The 21,215-nt window shown below is 38.6% G+C and overlaps 4 protein-coding genes across 6 annotated transcripts; 1 reads left to right on the top strand and 3 right to left on the bottom strand.

Moving 5' to 3' along the window:
• The first annotated feature begins 229 nt into the window (after window positions 1–229).
• Window positions 230–6,222, top strand: LOC133730585 (copper-transporting ATPase HMA4-like). Its single transcript, XM_062158146.1, has 7 exons — window positions 230–1,155; window positions 1,304–1,775; window positions 1,860–2,027; window positions 3,038–3,292; window positions 4,034–4,156; window positions 4,387–4,869; window positions 5,518–6,222. The coding sequence occupies exons 1-7, from the start codon at window positions 230–232 to the stop codon at window positions 5,917–5,919; spliced, it is 2,829 nt and encodes a 942-aa protein (XP_062014130.1). The 3' UTR covers window positions 5,920–6,222.
• Window positions 6,223–7,020: 798 nt separating this feature from the next.
• On the bottom strand, window positions 7,021–9,744 carry LOC133730584 (ABC transporter G family member 9-like). Its single transcript, XM_062158144.1, has 4 exons — window positions 9,658–9,744; window positions 8,758–9,559; window positions 8,231–8,574; window positions 7,021–7,680 (listed from the first exon to the last, which is right to left on the bottom strand). Exons 1-4 carry the CDS (start codon window positions 9,742–9,744, stop codon window positions 7,021–7,023), a joined length of 1,893 nt encoding a protein of 630 aa, XP_062014128.1.
• Window positions 9,745–10,091: 347 nt separating this feature from the next.
• Window positions 10,092–14,729, bottom strand: LOC133733964 (inactive beta-amylase 4, chloroplastic). Of its 2 annotated transcripts, none has more exons than XM_062161625.1 (10): window positions 14,489–14,729; window positions 14,100–14,228; window positions 13,703–13,952; window positions 12,978–13,198; window positions 12,823–12,897; window positions 12,580–12,739; window positions 11,811–12,064; window positions 11,641–11,710; window positions 10,745–10,813; window positions 10,092–10,530 (listed from the first exon to the last, which is right to left on the bottom strand). In XM_062161625.1, the coding sequence occupies exons 1-10, from the start codon at window positions 14,641–14,643 to the stop codon at window positions 10,369–10,371; spliced, it is 1,545 nt and encodes a 514-aa protein (XP_062017609.1). In that variant the 5' UTR covers window positions 14,644–14,729; the 3' UTR covers window positions 10,092–10,368. The 2 variants fall into 2 exon arrangements, with proteins under 2 accessions (XP_062017609.1, XP_062017610.1); XM_062161626.1 differs by having other exon boundaries at window positions 10,390–10,530; window positions 10,633–10,813.
• Window positions 14,730–16,727: 1,998 nt separating this feature from the next.
• LOC133732726 (extensin-2-like) lies at window positions 16,728–19,712 on the bottom strand. 2 transcript variants are annotated; one of them, XM_062160311.1, is made up of 2 exons: window positions 17,136–19,712; window positions 16,728–17,037 (listed from the first exon to the last, which is right to left on the bottom strand). In XM_062160311.1, the coding sequence occupies exon 1, from the start codon at window positions 19,461–19,463 to the stop codon at window positions 17,184–17,186; it is 2,280 nt and encodes a 759-aa protein (XP_062016295.1). In that variant the 5' UTR covers window positions 19,464–19,712; the 3' UTR covers window positions 16,728–17,037; window positions 17,136–17,183. The 2 variants fall into 2 exon arrangements, with proteins under 2 accessions (XP_062016295.1, XP_062016294.1); XM_062160310.1 differs by having other exon boundaries at window positions 17,158–19,709.
• Window positions 19,713–21,215: the final 1,503 nt, after the last annotated feature.

Here is a 21,215-nt window from a genome sequence, read left to right as displayed (position 1 = left end):
TTATATGGAATTTCTTCTTCTTCTTTTGGTTAGCTTTAATTATCTTTCATTTTCTTATGTTGAGGATGCATACGTACAGAGATCAGAATAAAGTGTTGGAAATGATTTTGAATTTTTAGGGATTTTAAGAATTGAAAAGGCTATGATGGAAATAGAGTGTTAGGATTCCAGTTTTTTATTTATTTATTTATTTTATTTATTGTTTATTGTAATTTCTGATTTAGGTTTGATGGATTCAAACCGTTTGATAAATGATATCAAACAGCCTCTGTTGGAGCGCTCGGATACACTTAAGTTCAAAATTGGGGAAATCCACCGTGCTTCTTGTTCAACTACCATTGAATCTGTGGTGGGAAGCCTTAATGGGGTCAAGAGCGTTACAGTGTCACCCATTCATGGCCAAGCTGCCATCGATTATATACCAGAGCCCATTGCAGTTGATGAATTTCCAGTTGATGAATTTCCAGAACAAGACATTGCAGTATGCCGGCTCAGGATTAAAGGAATGATGTGCACCAGTTGCTCCGAGTCCGTTGAATCTGCTCTTCGAATGGTTGATGGAGTGAAAAACGCAGTTGTTGGTCTAGCCCTTGAGGAAGCAAAGGTTTACTTTGATCCAAACATCACTGACGCCTGTTCGATCATGAAAGCAATAGAAGATGCTGGCTTTGGCTCTGAGCTCATTAGCTCAGGGAATGATGTAAACAAAGTGCATCTAAAACTTGAAGGAGTTAATTCTCCTGAAGACATGACCATCATCCAATCCTCCCTTGAATCAGTTGAGGGTGTAAATAATGTTGAAGTGGACGTGTTAGAAAAAAAGGTCACTATTACCTATGATGCAGACCTCACTGGTCCAAGATCTCTTATACATTGTATTGAAGAAGCTGGAAGTAACCCCAAATCATACCAAGCAAGCTTGTATGTTCCTCCTAGACGAAGAGAAGCTGAACAGCAGCTTGAGACTCAGATGTACAGGAACCAGTTTTTCTTGAGCTGTCTATTTTCAGTTCCTGTATTTTTATTCTCAATGGTGCTTCCAATGCTTTCTCCCTATGGGGACTGGTTAATGTACAAGATTCACAACATGCTCACTGTAGGAATGCTTTTAAGTTGGATTCTGTGCACACCCGTGCAGTTCATTATTGGAAGGAGGTACTCCTTTAGTATATTTTTACTGTTACTTCTTCTTATTGTTATGAGTTATGCAGCAACAACTTGTGCATCAATGTTTTTGAGGACTGAATATGTGTAGATACTGTTTCTAGACCTGAAATTCTTTGCTTTTGGATGTCATTGTCAGGTTTTATGTGGGATCATATCATGCTTTAAGACGTAGGTCAGCTAATATGGATGTTCTTGTTGCACTGGGCACCAATGTTGCTTATTTCTACTCTGTCTATATAGCAATGAAAGCATTGGCTTTGGATAATTTTGAGGGGGAAGATTTCTTTGAAACTAGTTCCATGTTGATATCCTTTATACTCTTAGGGAAGTACTTAGAAGTTCTAGCTAGAGGAAAAACATCTGATGCTTTAGCGAAGCTGACAGACCTTACTCCTGAAACGGCTTATCTGCTATCACTAGATGCTGATGGCAATGCTATCTCAGAGATGGAAATTAGCACTCAACTTATTCAAAGAAATGATATACTTAAGATTGTTCCCGGGGCGAAAGTTCCTGTTGATGGGATTGTAATTAGTGGTCAAAGCCATGTGAACGAGAGTATGATCACAGGAGAGGCAAGGCCTATTTCTAAAAGATTAGGTGACAAGGTAGTATATCTTTTGATTCTTACTCTGATCTGCAGCATTGAAAGAAAAATGCTAAAGTTAACTTTTTCCCTTTCACTTAAATAGGTAATTGGTGGCACCATGAATGAGAATGGATGCTTACAGGTTAAGGCAACCCATGTTGGTTCAGAGACTGCGCTATCCCAGATAGTTCAACTTGTTGAAGCTGCACAGCTTTCCAGAGCACCTGTTCAGAAGCTAGCTGATCAGATCTCAAAGTTTTTTGTTCCAACAGTGAGTTCATTTATTTCAACCTTAAGGGTACCATGTACCAAGTAATATTACTGAATATATTAACCTTCTTTTCAATAAATATGTGTGTGTGAAGTTTTTTGTGCATTTATTCTCATTATAATTTCTCCAAAGTAAAACTGACGGAGGATAAAGTAAGGGAGGCTTGTTTATACGCTTTGTGTGTGTGTAGTTTCAATGTGTGAAGTTTTTTTGTGCATTTATTCTCATTATAATTTCTCCAAAGTAAAACTGACGTAGGATAAAGTAAGGGAGGCTTGTTTATACGCTTTAGATACAACACTCTTAGACTCGTATAATACCAAAATACTCAATAAAGTCTCAGTAAAGACTAAGCAAGAGACTCTTGGATACTAAGGTTTAAATAAAAGTTTAAATAACACTAGACTCAAATAAATACCCTAACAAAACTAAACTTAACTTCTTTGGATGACTCTTGGTTTTATTTATGTATTATAAGTTTACTTAGACTCTTAGATTATCATGGAGACTTTACTTTGGACCAAAAAGGCCTGGACTTAGTCTTGGCCTTCCAAAGAGGATATTTCTTTTCTAACCAAGCTGTGGCTACTGCATCAAAAACAACGCCGCAAATTAGATATGAAAAAAATCTTGGAAGTACATATCTGCAGATGATACTTATATCTGAAATACAAACTCATTCTTGGTTTTAAAGATCATCAGCATATACAAACTTGTTTTTATTGATCATGTTAAGGTTGTTACATCAATATTTATTTCCTTATTTGTTTTCAGATTTCTTGGTTTCCTTTTTCGGCAGGTTTCTATTTTTTATTTTATTTTATTTTATTTTTTTTCGTTAGTCAGATAAGTTTTGACTTCTTTTTTTGTTCAAAATATGGTTATTTATAGTTGAGTGCCATGTCTTGACAAACTAGCTAGTAGCTAAATGGTGGTTGGAGGTAATGAACTCCATCTCTTATGACAGTTTCTTGTAAACAAAAATAATTTAATCTCCTTCCCCACAACAGGTTGTGATTGCAGCATTTCTGACATGGCTGGGTTGGTTCATCCTGGGAGAATTCGGTCTTTATCCCATATCATGGACACCAAAAGGCATGGATAGGTTTGAGCTGGCACTGCAGTTCGGCATCTCAGTACTAGTGGTTGCATGCCCTTGTGCTTTGGGATTAGCAACACCTACAGCAGTCATGGTTGCAACAGGGAAGGGTGCTACACAAGGTGTTCTTATCAAGGGTGGAAATGCACTTGAAAAGGCTCATAAGGTAAGGCCACCATTTCTCTGAGACAACCTTCAACTGTAAGTTACGGTCTGGGTTTCATTTGCATAATCTATTTGATCGTGTTAACTTTTTATGTTTCTATATAAAGTGAGAACCCCCAAATGGCTAGTTTACTTTATTCAAATTTGCTTTTTGTGAAAAACTGTTATTTCTGGTATTGACAAACACGAGTATGACAGTTGCTACATCAAAGATTCAAGTAATGTCATATTACTTCACAACAGGACCTGCTGATTACAAAGTTGATATATATGTTGAGATGTAAATCAAAACATTCATCTGCCCTTAGAAGATTATATATATACATATGTATATGTACTTGTGTCTCTGTGTGTTAAGATATGAGAGGTGAAAATTTATTTTATTTATTGCAAATGTAACTATTTCTAGTTTGAATTTGTGTTATTAAGATGATCCAGAGAATTGATGGGTGTTTGCACCATTTTCATGTCACCAAACATCATATTAAGTCTACCAGCTACTCTTATTAGCATGGTGAAGGACTCTTAATTTTGATGGACATGTTGCTATTTTTACCGTTAACTTTTTCTTCCTTTTTATTTTTTATTTTATATATATATATATATATATATATATATATATATATATATATATATATATATATATTTGGAACCTAGGTCTTGCACATTCATACATTTCATATATGTGTGTCACTCTGTGTGTGTGTGGATTCCTAATATGCATTTGTGATTTATCCTGCAGGTGAAAACAGTTGTCTTTGATAAGACAGGGACACTGACAGTTGGAAAACCGACAGTAGTCAGTGCTGTGCTATTTTCCAATTACTCAATGGAGGAATTCTGTACTGTGGCTACTGCTGCAGAGGTCAGTGTTTATGTTTTCAACATTCTTACATGAAAATTTAACTTGAAAACTTTTGAGTACTTTAAAAGTTAAACTCTGGTATGTTTAAGAACCATATATGTGTGTGAGCATGTGTGTGCATCTATATATTTCAGTTGATGTACTTTATGAATGATGAAAGACTAGATTTTATTCTGGTAGCTTAAAATTTTGACAATCAAGTTAATACTCCTCTTTGGAATATTATTTAGGCAAATAGTGAACACCCAATAGCAAAGTCTATTGTGGAGCATGCAAAGAGGTTTCTTAACAAGTTTGGGTCAACTGAACATGTGGTGGAGGCTAAGGACTTTGAGGTACACACTGGAGCTGGTGTTAGTGGAAGAGTTGGTGACAAAATGGTTTTGGTTGGGAACAAGAGGCTCATGCGGAAATATAATGTCCAGGTTGGTCCTGAGGTTGAGAAATTTGTTTCAGAAAATGAGAAACTGGCTCGAACATGTGCGTTAGTTTCCATTGATGGAAAGGTTGCTGGGTCGTTTGCTGTAACTGATCCAGTGAAGCCAGAGGCTGCATGTGTAATATCTTATCTCCACTCAATGGGCATTTCAAGCATCATGGTTACAGGTGATAATTGGGCAACAGCAGAAGCAATTGCAAGGGAGGTTGGCATCGATAAGGTGTTTGCTGAGACCGATCCCATGGGAAAAGCTGATAGAATCAAAGAGTTACAGGTAAGCTTGTGACAGTCACCTAGGGCAGTGTGTATTAATTTAATAAGCTAAATTGAAAAATACTCTTACCAGTAAATAGTAGAGTTCTAGGATTTAAAAAGAAAGTGGATGTGGTTGGTCTTACAGATGAGATTTTGAAAGAAGTTAAGATATGATTATGGTTTCTGACCAAAGAGAAAAAGAAATTTTGATTATGATTGCTTGCTCTATCTGTGTCGTTGCATGAAGCCTGGTCTATATGCTTTCATTCCCTGACATGGAGGCAGCTTGCTACATTATTATGCATGACTCCCTTTGGGTCTTTTCTTTCCAGAATATGGCATTTGCTTTTCTTTTTCATCTTGAGGGTGGTGGCCAGCTGAAAACTGCAATGTTTATCTTTCAAGTTGACTTGTAAATTTAGGAAAAAAAAAAAAATTAAGAATGAGGGCAAATATGTGATTCACATGCTTTAACCATTTGATTGATTATAAAATTGCAGAGCTTTTAGTCACTTGTTTTGAAACCACTCAACAGTAATTTATACTAGAATTTCTTAAAAATATTTGAATTTGCTATTCTATATCAAGTTTGTTCCACTACCAGTTATGGAGGTACAATTGGAGCAAGCAGAGCCTTCTTTGACTGTTAAACTGAAATTGGATGCAGAACAAAGGATTGACTGTGACTATGGTGGGAGATGGAATCAATGACTCACCAGCTTTGGCTGCAGCAGATGTTGGCATGGCAATTGGCGCTGGCACCGATGTAGCAATAGAAGCTGCTGATATAGTTTTGATGAAAAGCAATTTGGAAGATGTAGTTACAGCCATAGATCTCTCTAGAAAGACTATGTCTCGAATTTGGTTGAATTATGTCTGGGCCCTGGGATACAACATCCTTGGCATGCCAGTTGCTGCGGGAATCTTGTTCCCTTTCACTGGGATCCGATTACCACCTTGGCTTGCCGGTGCCTGTATGGCTGCTTCATCTGTTAGTGTGGTATGTTCGTCTCTCTTGTTGCAGTCTTATAAGAAGCCTTTGCATTTTCAGAGCATTAAGTCTGCGTGACGGTGTACATCTGACTAGTTTTCAACCTCTGGTTGTTGCTTCCTTTCTCCATTTTGCAGCAATAAATATATACATGTACTCGTAATCTGTAGTCTAGATTTCTTTGCATGATATTGTATTTCATCTATCATTTTTGGAGCTGAGAAACTAATTAGCCAAATATTGATGATGTACAAATCTAGAATACACCGAGGTTGATTGTTTATAACCTTGGTTGAAGAAGATTGTGATCAGAAGAATGTAGTTCATAAGTTGTTGGCCCCAATTGCATATAAACTTAGAAGTATGCACCTTTTATGTGAATCATTAGCTCATCTACTTTTATGTCCACAGTTCACCAATCACTTAAAACTTTTCTATAGCTACTATTCGTGTTAAATTCTGTTTAAGAAGTCATCTCAAGTGGAAAATATTACGCCCATTAAACAGTAATACTATTAAAAACCAGAAGCCGCGTTCAATGCTCTCCCTTTGGGTTAGGGTTTGGACGAGTCGGCAAATTCCTATGGCTATCATTGAAGGTGTGATTGCTTAGTTGGCTTCTACTCTTCTTGCTTTCGCCGACACTGATGACTCTTGAATCTTGATGTTCAGCATGCAACCAGAAATCTGTCAACAAATGGTGAGTTATCGACTCCGGCAAAGACTTTTGACAATGAAGAAGAGCATATTCTGGGCAAGGCTAATAACATTTTCATCCATATACTTTACAACAATTATGAGAAAACCTTATATTCCAAGATTTTTGGAGAATGAGTTCTAATTAAGCCTTGGATAATTCAAACCGTAATCTCATAGTTCTCGAGTTGCATGCTGCAAGATCTCATTTGCATGGTGACCAACTAAAATCTCATTATGTTTATTGAGAGGCAGATATGCCAGCTGACAAGTTTTCAAATCTTAATCAAAGGTGAAATTTTCATATATGATCACCGGTGAAGTTTTCAAATCTTGATCTCCATTGAAGTTTTCAAATATGATGTTCATTAGAACAAAAGCTTTGTAAACAATTAAATTGTTAGCTTCACTGAGAGAAATGCATAAACTGATGGATAATCTTCATATAATCTAGGCCACTCACCACGAGTTTCCTGCCCTACATTATTTTCCTGTAACCCCAATCCTCATGAGGGCGACATAAGCAATTAGCCTGTAACCTACAAGCATGAAAACCAAAGCAATCACAGAGCTAAATTGTCCATCAAGCCCCACCATTTTTATAGCTGGATAATCTGCAATCACGCAAACTCCTCCAGCATCGTCACATGGATATGTCTCATCTGTCTTGTATTGAGACCCCAAGAAGAGTTTGTACGAGTAGTGAGAGAAAGAAAGGTACTTGATCCAAGATATAAATCTAGGCACCTGTTGAACATAGTACCCACCAACTAGAAGGAATGACAACATGAAGACCGATCCAAGTGTCATGGCCACCTCATGGTCCATTACCAAAGCACCAAGAGCAAGTCCTAAGCCTTGAGAAACTGAAACACTGAGTAACAGAACCAACAAGGCATGCAAGAAATGTCCAATAGTGGATTTTAGGCCTGCCGACCAGTATGTTATTGCGAGGAATAGGGTAGGAAGAACAAGTTCCATGGGTAGGTCAGCGACAATCCTTGACATGAAATAGGAGGAAAGTCTGTAAGTGCCAGAAGACCGTTCCTTTTGGAGCATCTTGTGCTCTTGGGGAAATGTAGAGATTGCTTCTAAGAGAGGAAAAAAGCCCCAGAATCCGCAAATAAAGAAGAAAATCCCAATCTGTATACGCGCGTATATAAGTAGCAAAAATTAGATTCTCAGTCAGATTTTCTGCATATATATATATTGAAATTATAAACCATTGCTGCTATTAGCTAATTCATATATATAGATATATGTGTAATTAAGTATATGCCCATTCTAGTCCCTCAAATTTGAAACTTGCACTATTACTTTGGCAGTCATATGCAGTTTGCACATCATATAAAAACAGCAATGAGATGATGGTAATCAAATCATTCAAACGCATAAACAGTTGTGAATTTTGTTGGTTCTTGGCAGGTATGATTCTGCATATGAAACTATGAAAGTAAAGAATAAACACTTTCAATCAGGTCTAGGCCAGGGGAGCTAGGTTTTGTAGATTTCAAATTCAATGACCACGAAATTGCATGTTGAAAAGGGAAACCAGCTCAATGTTCAGGCAGATTCATTATTTCATTTCTATTCTCCAAGCATCATTCATGTCAAGTATCAGCAATATTAATATTTGTTCATTTCATTTCTATTCTCAGTTTAGATATACCTGAAGTGATTGAGGATTAATTACCTGATCTTGTAAGTGGGAAATATGCGATTTCCACCATAGTAGGGCAGTAAGAAGAGAGACTGCAAGCACCTCAAAAATCTTGAGAGGAGAGAAGGACTCATGCTTCCTCTCCCTCACTCCTCTCCTCAACAACACACTGAATTGCTGCCACCATGTTGTCGGCCACCTCCCAAACTCCTCCTTACTATTGTCTTCTGGACCATTTGATAATTTATCTTCATTGAATCGTTTGCCTGCAAGTTCCTCCTTCAATTTCTCCGAAAGCCTCTCCTTATAGGCCACAACGATGCTCTGCATGTGATCATCCATGGACTCATTTGCATGCGCACCATCACTTGTCAACCCTACAAAAGCATAGCATTCAATTTCGTACTTGAAACTTGAAACCAATGACCAAACTATCGAGTATAGAGGATCTAAAAGATAGAAATTTCAACAAAAATATCAAGGAAATATCGGATAGAAATGAAACTATACAGAAGTTCTTGAGAGAACTTGTAGCATCAACTAAAGATATGCATGCATACCATTAGCAAGGTCCAAGAGAAAATCAGCAGGATTCATGGGTACAGATGAGGCAAACCCTATGTTCGAAAAGTAGTCCATGACTGCAGAGACCTTGCCAAAATACAAAGCATTTCCTTCCGATAACAGCAACAGCTTGTGAAACATGTAGAACAGCCTACTGGAAGGCTGGTGTATTGTCATCACTATTGTTCTTCCACCACTGGCTAACTCAGACAATGCCGAAACGATGCATTGAGCTGTGGTGGAATCGAGGCCGGAGGTTGGTTCGTCCAATATGAGCAAGCTAGGGTTTACAAGCAACTCTTGCCCTATGCTCACCCTTCTCCGCTCGCCTCCTGAAACACACCTCAGGAACTCATGACCTATAATGCTGTTTCGGCACTGGGTTAATCCGAGTTGGGCTATAACCGATTCAGCTTGGGATACCTTCTCTTCCTTGGTTAGAGCGTTTGGCAAGCGGAGAAGGGCAGTGAAAACTAGGGTTTCGACCACGGTTAGATGGGGATAGAGAAAATCGTATTGGGAAACGAATCCGGTGTTTCTTTTCATTGCGTTCGATATGGGTTTGCCGTTGTAGGTTATGCTTCCGGCGAGTTGGCCACCGAGACGGCCTCCTAGTGCGGTTAGGAGAGTCGTTTTGCCACTTCCGGATGGACCTAACAATGCTAGAATTTCACCTGGTTCTGCCATTCCTGTCACACCCTTCAATATCACTTTCTCAGTCTCCTTGCTCCTCTGTGGCCATAATATTCCTCCTATTCCCACATTCTTGATTCTGATCTTGTAGATTACGTCCTCAAACTGCGTACGGATTATTTGTTTCAATCAATCAAACAGTGAAGAATTACAAAACAAGATCAAAGACCAATGAGTATATGTGATTTGATGATATGTTTTACCTTCAATGTGACTGGCCGAATCGATTTCTTAAAGATGGAGGGGGTTTCATCTGGGGAGCTTTTGTCAATCTGGATCTCTAATTCCATCATGTAATGAGCAGCAGTAACAGTACTGGAGTTGAGAACTAATCATAATGAAGAGAAGCCGAATTTAGCTGGGGCAACTAACTAAAACTCTAGTGTTTAAGAAGTTTAATACAACGCAGTTTGTTGGACTACTAAACAAGTGAAATTTGTTGGCACTTGGCACCACTTTTACTAGTATTACATTGCAAGTTTTAGGGTAATCAATCAAATATCATCAGTGGGTTAAACAAAAAAATGAAAAAACACATATCATCTTTAAGGATAGAAGAGTGCGCATTAATGATCAAGGACTTCTCCATTTTGATGTCGAGGTAGAATGAGAGGAAGATGACATAGAATGCCAAATAAGTATGGCAAACCAAATACATTCCATGGTCATTCTTTTATTTATCAAAATTACTTGAAACTCGGTTACTTTTATAATTTACAGTTATACTTCTCAAGTACACACGTACGAGACTTGGAAGAACCCAGGCAATATATTAGACTTGCAAAGCTGCTACATCTTCCCTTTACAAAAACAAAAAACAAAACTAAAACAAAACAAAAATAAAGAACAAGTATCATGAGTGGAACTGTTACTGAAGATCGTTCGGTACAATTTAATGGTTAAATGGGGTTTTATCAGCTGCTTAACCAACTTGTGCTCATTTTTCTAACAAAAGGAACGAAGTTACTCCAGTTTTCAGTCCTAAAGATCTTATCATCCATCCTGAAATAAGTAAATGATCTTACAACTTCCGCCTGTGAATGGTAACAGTTGGCATGTATTTGCCATAAACTAACCTGCAATGTAGAAAAGCAGAGCAGTAAATATTAATAGTGGTTTGAGACTTGACTTAAATCGGTCAATCTTTACTCATAAAAAAGTAAATATAGCCAACTTACACATTTGTACATCATATATAGTGTGCATCTGCTGTCTGTGTGTGTGTGTTATCCTAGATACGGTCATAAGATGAAGCTTAGTTTTACTGTTGTGCACAAAGGATAGATATACCCTGTCAAATCGTTCGTTGGTGTTTCTCCCGATCAAATGTATTATCCTTTTCTTTGAAACACTCCATAACTGTGTGAAATAAAATTACGTCAAAGCAAACTAGAATCGACACACACATTTGATGAGTAATTGAATGATAACAACAATATCCAATACCACCAACAATATTCAATATTCCCAAAAAATAAAAATTAAAAACAATATTCAATACCACCATCAAGTGGTCTAAAACGGACCACCCCAGCACAATCATGGCATTGGTCCTGCCTGTTTAAAAGAATAAGCACAGCATGGTTTTGACCATGCTGGGCCAAATTATTTGGCAAGCTGTGTGCCCAAAAGTCCAAAACAACCTATTAAGCTCAGAATAAAAAGTAAAGAAAGAAAATTCCATTAAAATGACAGTTGTAAACTAACATTCCTAATATAAGCTTTGAGTGATGTAAATGAATGACAGTTGAGTAGGCAACTCTGACCTTATCATACAATGATCGTGTTCTTATCTGAGTTATCCTCATTCTTCAATTTCTTAACAAACAACTCATTGAATTCAATTACTAGTAAGCAGATTTAGCTTATAATAAACTACAATACTAAAAATCCCATGAGTCATGCCAGGCCTGTTCTGGGCGTAGGGGCAACAGAGTTAAGATAAGTGTCAAAGAATCGTGCTATCATACTGTATTGAATATTGACACCCAAACTAGCAGGGGTTTCAAAGACAACATAAGAATTGACCTTGTGTTATGATGTTGTCCAAAAGTAACACCCTAACTAGAAGTGAGTTCAAAGGCACCATAAGAATCGAGCTACTAGCAGAAAATATCCAAAATAAGGAGAACATCAACAAGGCAACAAGCTAAGAAGCTACCATTATTGACCAGCAGGCCCAATACCTGTTGCAGTAATCCTTCTGGGCTGCAGAGATAGGATTCTGGTGTCTCACCATCCATCATTTCCAAGCAGCTGCAACAGGTATTCAGCATGTGAGAATTCCAGATCAAAACCACTAGACCTGAGGTTGATCAATGAACATAACACCAGCATGAACATTAAGATTTCTTACGACACATGCAAAGCAGCTCCATGACGAGAAAAAATTGAGGCAACAGGATCATAACCATCCCTAAGAGCAGTGTTGTAGTATCCAGCTGTGAGTTCAGCAGGGTGTGCTACTGTCTGGTACCACCAATATATTCCACCAATTTTAGCCACTAAGAGAATAGAAGTTTGCTTGTCTTCTTGATACTTCTTCAAAATTTTGGCTGCCTTTGCAAGAATAGCATCTGCATGACCAAGCAAACTACCACTATACCATTCCTACAATGAGTTAAGCAACTGTTAGATCTCGCAAGCTCCACTATATTATTCAATCAATTGGCATTTTAATGTTATTAAAAGTATTACATGGTATAGAAGCTTATAATTTCTTCCCCAATTATACCTCTGTAGTTGTTCTTGGTACACTAACCAATACTAACAAAAACAATTTTCTTTTGATTTTTCCTTTTATTTATTTATTAAGCAAATGAAGTTGCAATTCAAGTTTCAGAAAAGATGATAGCATATATTGCAGGCTCAAGTTATTCACATCCACCTATAAATATGTTTTGCATGACCGAGGAAACACGAGCCCAAGGTATTTATAGTATAAAGTGTTTGCATTTATATATTCTATGGTAGATCCAGGATGAAACATGCATGAAGAACCAGTTTAAGATGAACATTATATGGTCCATTGTACCCTAGGCTTGGATTATGCAACAAAAAAATAATAATGATAACAATTGAATACATTAAAGTAGAAGAGCAGAAAACTTCCATCGGTTTCATACAAGGAAAAAGCACCCATAATCAGAAAGAAAGCTTTCCTCTCCCTCTTCAAAGAAAGGAGCTCCAGATGGAAGACTATTGTAATAGCCAGCATTTGGTGGTCCCCCTTCTCCCCATTGAGGCTTCCCTTCCTCACATGCGGCCATCTTTAGGTTGTCCAGCCTAAAAGGGATACAAGGCACTAAATAGCGAACTTCGAATATCAACCAAATTTCCAGCAGAAATTGAAATAGTTTTTAACCTACATGTACTTGTCATAGCACTGGAACTCGCCAATTCCAGGGAACTTCCATATACCATCACCAAAATGTGCAGGATACCTGTGGGCAACACTCCATAAGAAACTGTTGTTCTGGCTTTATACTTGTAGTTCTAAACTTCTAATGTAACTGTAACATACCTAAGTTCACCAGAAGGACCAAGACCAACACAAATTTCTTCTATGACACTTCCAATATGGGATTCAAATTTCTTAACAAAACTGGTCATAAAATCTTCATAACATTGAAGGGCAGTCCGGCCACAAAACAGAGGAAGGTTATCAACCCCTAGTGTAAGATAATCATCACTTGAAAACCCATTTTTGTCTCGATAGTATATATGCTTATTGCTGTCACCAATCTGTGGGGTGGGGAGCAAAAAAAGGAGCATCAGGACTCAGCTTCTCAATCTAAATTCAGGATTTCAACCAAAAAAAAAAAAAAACGTAAATGCAGGATTCAAACTAAGTCGCATGCAATTATTGGAAAGTTAAAGTTTTTTCACAGCCCCTTACTGTGCTAAAGTTTTGTGTACACCAAAGATGAAATCAAGCATGTCAGTAGGAACTCAGTACCATAGCATATTAGCAAAGTGGTTTCTGGTAGATGCCTAACCTTTTCTTTCTATTTCTGTGATAACTTACTAGAGTTGATACGGGGGATTATGAGGGTTCTAACTATCTAATAACTTTGATATCATAAGAAAAAACTTCTAGTCTAAACATTCAAATGGATTATTATTTTCTTCTTATCTCCCTCTTCAGTTCAGGAAAATAAGTGGATTTTATTTTAAATAATACAAGGACTTTGCACGTGGAGAATTTCATAATGTTTTGCATGAAATCAGAATAGCAAAGTAACAAACCTGTGTGATCCAAAGAGGAAGACTTACACCCCCATTTGTGCAAGAAGAACAGTTTACATTTGAGTGAAAAGACAAGGCAACATGCACCTTTAACCCTGACTCAGAAATCAGCTTAAATAGCTTTTCATATAGAGACCAGTCATATGCAAGGGGAGAGAAACGTTCTACGATTCCCCACCAAACCTCAACTGCAATTCCATGGACACCTGCTAACTTGAGTGCTTTTAGAGATGCAGTTAAGGCCTTGAGTCTGAAACAGCAACGAGTTGAGCAACATCTAAATATCACCAACAAAACACAATGGAACAAAAAAGTAAAATCTAATACTTAACTCGACCTCATCAATCACTCTCAAAAACTCATTAACATTAAAAGGATAAGGACATAAATTTTTTACCTCCTAATCCTTGGAATCCCAGAACCATCTATGCAGAATGCATCAACAGGCATCATCACATATATGGGAATTTTCTTATGTCTCATAGATGACAATACCGCAGGCCTCGATTTCTCTTGTGCACTCGTGCTAAAATACACAGCATGTCTAATTAGTCACCATTTTAGTAGCAACACACACACATATATCAACTCATACATACAAGTTTATCCTTTCCAATTTCAACTTTCAGAAGCAAGAAGAAATCACAGTATTTCAAGCTTTGGGTTTTACTTTTTTGACATTATCCCCATTAACAGCAACCAAACTGAAACTGAGCCTGGCCTTTCAAATATTGAGTAAACCCAATACAAGAAATCAACACACAAACTGGAAATGGGAAGTGTCACCTGAGAAGGGTAAGTTTTCCGGCAAGAGATGGGCGGCGAGTGAAGAGAGGAATTCTGGAAAGGTTTCGGAGATTGGAGTGCTTGGGTTGTCTGAAGCGGAAACTCCTCCTGGCTGTGCATTTGCAGACCACTCCACCATTCTCAGCCATTGCCATCGATCAACAACACCACTAAAACAGAGCTCAGAGCCTCAGACCAGTTCTGTTCTACTGTTTTTTACTTGTAACTATACCTTCTTTTTTCTTTTTTCTTTTTGTTTAAGATAGAATCAAATAGATGGACTCCATTAAGGGATATACTAGTCAAATGGTTAAGGGACACTTCCTATGAAGCCCTCTTTTCTGTAGGACTGTTCCTCTTAAATTTTTTTATTTTTTCATTTCTTTTTAGACTCTTCATTCTTTATTATTATATAAAGTTTACTTGCCTAAAATACTCTTCTTTCATGAAACTTGTTTACTCATTTAGGATCGGGGCCGGTCACGTTATACTATATCACACACGTGTATCAACAAAACACATTTTCACTCAATTTTGCCTCTAGTTACCTTTGCGGTCTGAGCCAACCATGTCGCATTATAACAAAGCTGTATCACATGTGTATCATCAAAACACATTTTCACTTAATTTTGCCCCAAATAACCTTCAAGTCTCGGACTCACCATGTCATGTTATATTAAAACTGTATCACACTAAAGTTGTATCAACTGTATCTCACCAAAACACATTTTTTACTTAAATTTCGACAATTGCTCCAAACAGCAGTCATGTAACAACAACTCTTGAAGTGATGAAGAAGTCGACGAAGTAACCCTACCTTCTAAGTGATCAATAATTTGTGAAGTAGTGGGATAATCACAATAGAGGTGTAAACTCATCTCAATGGCATTATCACAGAGAACACAAGTTTGAGAAGCAAATTAGCTCTAGATATAGCAAAAATTCACAACAAGTTTTCCAAGCATAAAGTTTAACCTTTCCGGGCACTTTGCACTCCAAGAAAGTTTGTAGAAAGAATTAACGATCAACATGTGAACCGGAAGAACTTGATGAAGCCAACATAGAAGCATCAGAACATCCTGTACAACCTAGCTCATACACACTACTAAGTACTAACTGTACACAACCCTTTTGCATCATAATGCCAGACAATTATATTTGATCAGAAATTTTACGAGCGCTCAATGGAATTAATAGCCATAATAGAGTCAACATCGATCCTCTTGAAGAACAAGCGAAAGAAAAATAGACTCATTCCAAGTGGTATTATTAGAATCAATAATAAGCTGTGAAACAAATTGTGTACGTAGACTCATTCCAAGTGGTATTATTGATGAGCCGCCAGCCTTGTTTCACTAGTAGACTGCAGTGGGTATTTCTGCCAAAAAAAAAAGACTGCAGTGGGTATTGTCTTTTAGCCACAACTAAATTGTCCCTTCTGTCCGACGTTGGATACCTCCAAATTGAAATATCTTTCAATCGCATTCTGGACATGTAGATCATTATGTGTAGTTTGGCACATTATGAATTGTTTCGTGTCTTCTGATAAAAATAGAATAGAAGGAAAATGCATTCTCTTTTCGAACCATTTTTCTATTGTGCTGATCAAGTTTTTTGCTTTGTGTAGACCTTCTTTACGACTTTTGGTCAATATATGATCGTTTTTACTATCTTCAATACTGAACCATTATACATCTACGGTTTTTTTTTTTTGTCAATTTCAATTGTAATTAGCTAATGATAGAGATATTAACCTTCATGAACTGCAATTTAAGACAGGCAGAGGGTAACTGCCCACCCTCGCCCACCTTGGATCGGCCACTAGTACATGAGAGTTACTTAAGTAGTGATTTTTTTTTTTTTTTTTTTTATCGTGCCTCTGATGTGTTGTCATTATGTGTACTTTCCCTCGTATTGAATTATTTCAAGTCTTCCACAAAAATAATGTAAAAGAAAAAGACATTCACTGTTCGAACCATTTTTCTTTAGGTAGGTTTAGACATTCTGGTGATCAAGTTTTTTGCGTTGTGTAGACTCTCTCACAGCTTTCGATTAATATGTGATTTATTTTCATATCTTCGGTTAATTATCCATTGTAGCTCTAAAATTTACGTTTTTGTTTTTTTTTTTTGTTAATTGCAATTGAAATTGGCCAATAATTAGGATATTAACATAGCTGTGAAATTCAATTTAAGTGAGCTATGCAATTACAACATACAGTTGATTGTAGAACAAGGTATTGTGTAATAGTATAGCTCCAACATGTAATTAATTTATTAATTTCAACATTTTGATAAAACATATAGGAAAATAGGAAATGAACAATGTTGTCCAGTTGATCACATCAAAATTCAGGGCATGTAACCAAAAATGACTAACGTATAGAAATCATGTTTAACAAAAAACCATATATTTAGTGTAAAGCTGCAAAGCACTCTCTTGTTATCAAGCACTGTTCTGGTTCCATTTTAGATTGACCAGATGTAAGCAAGTCATCATTAGGATAGAACTCTCTCTTGCAGCCATTATTTGTTTTTCGAATTTATAACCTGCAAAATGCAAAACAATATACGTTAGTAAACAAATAATGTAAATACTTCAAGTCAAACTGATATGCGAATGATACCAAAAGAAACGCATAAAATACCATGTAGTTGAAGGACACTTACACAAATGGAACAAAAACTGAATTAGGTTAGTAATGAGTTGGTGGTGGAGGAGATTTGTAATAATAAGGGTTGGGCGGTGGGGGTGATGGTGGAGGTGGCGACTTATAGTAGTAAACTGGAGGAGGCGAAGGTGATGGTGGTGGTGGTGATTTGTAAACATAAGGAGGAGGAGGCGATGGGGATGGAGGAGGTGGGGACTTATAGACATAAGGAGGGGGAGGTGACGGAGACGGTGGTGGTGGTGGTGGTGACTTGTAAACATATGGTGGGGGTGGTGATGGAGATGGAGGAGGAGGAGACTTGTAAATGTAAGGAGGAGGAGGTGACAGTGATGGTGGTGGTGGTGATTTATAAATGTAGGGAGGAGGTGGAGATGGAGAAGGTGGTGGCGGTGATTTGTACACATAGGGAGGGGGAGGTGATGGAGATGGAGGAGGTGGTGACTTGTAAATGTATGGTGGTGGAGGAGATGGTGATGGTGGTGGTGGTGACTTGTAAACATATGGTGGGGGTGGTGATGGAGATGGAGGAGGAGGAGACTTGTAAATGTAAGGAGGAGGAGGCGACGGTGATGGTGGTGGTGGTGATTTATAAATGTAAGGAGGAGGTGGAGATGGAGAAGGTGGTGGTGGTGGTGGTGACTTGTACACATAGGGAGGGGGAGGTGATGGAGACGGAGGAGGTGGTGACTTGTAAATGTATGGTGGTGGAGGAGATGGTGATGGTGGTGGTGGTGACTTGTAGACATAAGGAGGAGGAGGTGAAGGAGATGGTGGTGGAGGTGACTTGTAAATGTATGGTGGAGGAGGTGAAGGTGATGGTGGTGGTGGGGACTTGTACACATAGGGTGGAGGAGGTGATGGGGATGGAGGAGGTGGTGACTTGTAGATGTATGGTGGTGGAGGAGATGGTGATGGCGGTGGTGGTGACTTGTAGACATAAGGAGGAGGAGGTGAAGGAGATGGTGGTGGTGGTGACTTGTAAATGTATGGTGGAGGAGGTGAAGGTGATGGTGGTGGTGGGGACTTGTACACGTAGGGTGGAGGAGGTGATGGGGATGGAGGAGGTGGTGACTTGTAAATGTACGGTGGAGGAGGTGAAGGTGATGGTGGTGGCGGGGACTTGTAGACATAGGGTGGAGGTGGTGACTTGTAAATGTATGGTGGAGGAGGTGAAGGTGATGGTGGTGGTGGTGACTTGTAAACGTATGGTGGAGGAGGTGAAGGTGATGGTGGTGGTGGGGACTTGTACACATAGGGTGGAGGAGGTGATGGGGATGGTGGAGGTGGTGACTTGTAAATGTATGGTGGTGGAGGAGATGGTGATGGTGGTGGAGGTGACTTATACACATAAGGAGGAGGAGGTGAAGGAGATGGTGGTGGTGGTGACTTGTAAATGTATGGTGGAGGAGGTGAAGGTGATGGTGGTGGCGGGGACTTGTAGACATAGGGTGGAGGTGGTGACTTGTAAATGTATGGTGGAGGAGGTGAAGGTGATGGTGGTGGTGGGGACTTGTACACATAGGGTGGAGGAGGTGATGGGGATGGTGGTGGAGGTGACTTATACACATAAGGAGGAGGAGGTGAAGGAGATGGTGGTGGTGGTGACTTGTAAATGTATGGTGGAGGAGGTGACGGTGATGGTGGTGGTGGGGACTTGTACACATAGGGTGGAGGAGGTGATGGTGATGGCGGTGGTGGTGGTGGTGACTTGTAGACATAAGGAGGAGGAGGTGAAGGAGATGGTGGTGGTGGTGGTGGTGACTTGTAAATGTATGGTGGAGGAGGTGAAGGTGATGGTGGTGGTGGTGATTTATAAATATAAGGAGGAGGTGGAGATGGAGAAGGTGGTGGTGGTGACTTGTAGACATAAGGTGGAGGAGGTGAAGGAGATGGTGGTGGTGGTGACTTGTACATGTATGGTGGAGGAGGTGATGGTGATGGTGGTGGCGGTGACTTGTAGACATGAGGAGGAGGTGGGGATGGAGAAGGTGGTGGTGGTGACTTGTATACATAAGGAGGAGGAGGTGATGGAGATGGTGGTGGCGGTGACTTGTAAGCATACGGTGGGGGAGGCGACTTATACACATATTGTGGAGGAGGAGGTGATGGTGAAGGTGGAGGAGGGGACTTGTAGTAGTACGGAGGTGACTTGGACTGGTAAGGTGGTGGAGACTTGTAGTGATAAGAGGGTGGTGGAGGTGGAGATGCATAAACATAAGGTTTATCATCACCACCAGCAGCTACACTGGTAGCCATAAAGCATATAGCCAATGCATACAGCAGGCTTGGCCATAGACTGGCCATTTTGAGCAAAACTGCAAAGACTGAGACCCCAACAATTTGTGACTTCTATGGCTTACAAATCCAAAGACTATTTGTGAATGAGAACTGAGGAGACGTTCACAGCTTATATAGTGATCCCTTCAATCTCCGAGACTTTGTTTAATAGTATATAAAGGTTCCAACCTGGAACAAACCAATAATTAATAAAGTCGCTGCAGATTTTCCCATTTTCTTGTTGTCTGACCATTAACAGTTGAGTAATGGGATGCCACTAACTTGCACCAAAGGTCTTCATGCATGCATATGTCTCTTGAAACAGTCTAAATTGTTCCTGTAAAACTGAAGTCAAGGAATCAAATTATATAATGTATATTTAAGTGGAAAGACAGATTTGAAATAGAATTTCTCAACACTTCTGAATTTGTAAGAGGAAGTAGGTGAGATTAGGTTTGCTTAATTAGGAACTTTCCAATGGTATGAGGAATGTAACAACGTCGATGGGCGGGTGTTTAAATAAAGTTTAATTACCTCCCGTCAACAGTTTTACACCTTCAATCTCAACACATTTGGTAAGCTGTTAAGATCAATACTTGATAGTTTACTAATTAATCAGTATAGTTACTAGATCATTATCAATGAAGTTTAGACAGTCAATAATCCATTTGGCAAACTTACCAAATACCTATATATTTTCTTGTACTTTTGAAATTTTCTGGTCATTGTTATAGAATATGATCTCAAGCTGAAGAGACTGAGCTTATAACACCAGGTCAATGTCTCCCAGTCAGTTGCCTGGTAATCGTTCAATAACGTTTAAGTCTGACATTGTCCTGGTTATTTTTAATTATGTTTCATGATGCATATTAGTTCTAAATTACATACTAATTAAATGAACTGAGAAGAATAAAACCAAGTGATTGTATGTTTGATACTTTCAATTGTCACAAATTTTTAATGTCATATTGCATGACCTATAATTTCCATCAATAATGATAACATATTAAACTTGCTAGTGGTTACATGCAGTTCCTGTTGAAAAGATAAAGTCAATATGAAGATTTGTATTTGGATCCCTGCCCAGTTGGGTATGGCCTGCAAAAAGAAGGTTTTTGTTTTATGTTTTTTGTTTTTCTTAATCATACCTGATTTCAATAGTGTATAATTAGGTCTTAATCATATAGTTACTCTACCCTGCCAGTTGGCTACTTTTGGGTCATCTTAAATCAAGAGCACTTGCACCAAAGTAACATTAGCAAGATTAACCTAAGATGTTCTCCACGGATTGAGTTCTGCATTAGTTTCTGTTAAAAAAAAAAAAATGAAAAATGAAAAGTCTGAGATCTTCTCCCTGCAGCTAAGAGCCTTAATCATATCCCACTTAATACAGAGATACTTGCATCGATCTATAGCAAAGGTGATTTCAGTAGCACATAGCCGGCGCAATTATCTCTCCTGTCCGTAGCTAATGATAGCTCCTGAACCTCCCATCTTTTCCATTATTAAGCACTTTCTCACCATCAAATGGAACATCTTCTCCCCAGGTCCAACTCTGTTTCCAAGCTTGTAAACTGCAGTCTGCACTAAACAAAAAAGTATGACCCCAGATTGTTCGATCATAAGGGCAATTCCCTGGTCCTCCCATAGGGAAGTTCAACTCGGCTCCCAAACCAAACCTAAAACAGCCTTCTTGTGGGGATAGACTCCTGCGCTTAGACAGATTTGCAGCGAATGGCAAGATAGTATCCATGTAAACAGCTCAATTTTATTACGCAC

Source organism: Rosa rugosa, chromosome 2 (assembly GCF_958449725.1).
Source record: "Rosa rugosa chromosome 2, drRosRugo1.1, whole genome shotgun sequence".
Classification (NCBI taxonomy): domain Eukaryota; kingdom Viridiplantae; phylum Streptophyta; class Magnoliopsida; order Rosales; family Rosaceae; genus Rosa; species Rosa rugosa.
Note: the sequence above shows the minus strand (reverse complement) of the source record. Positions and strands in the feature narration are given on the sequence as shown.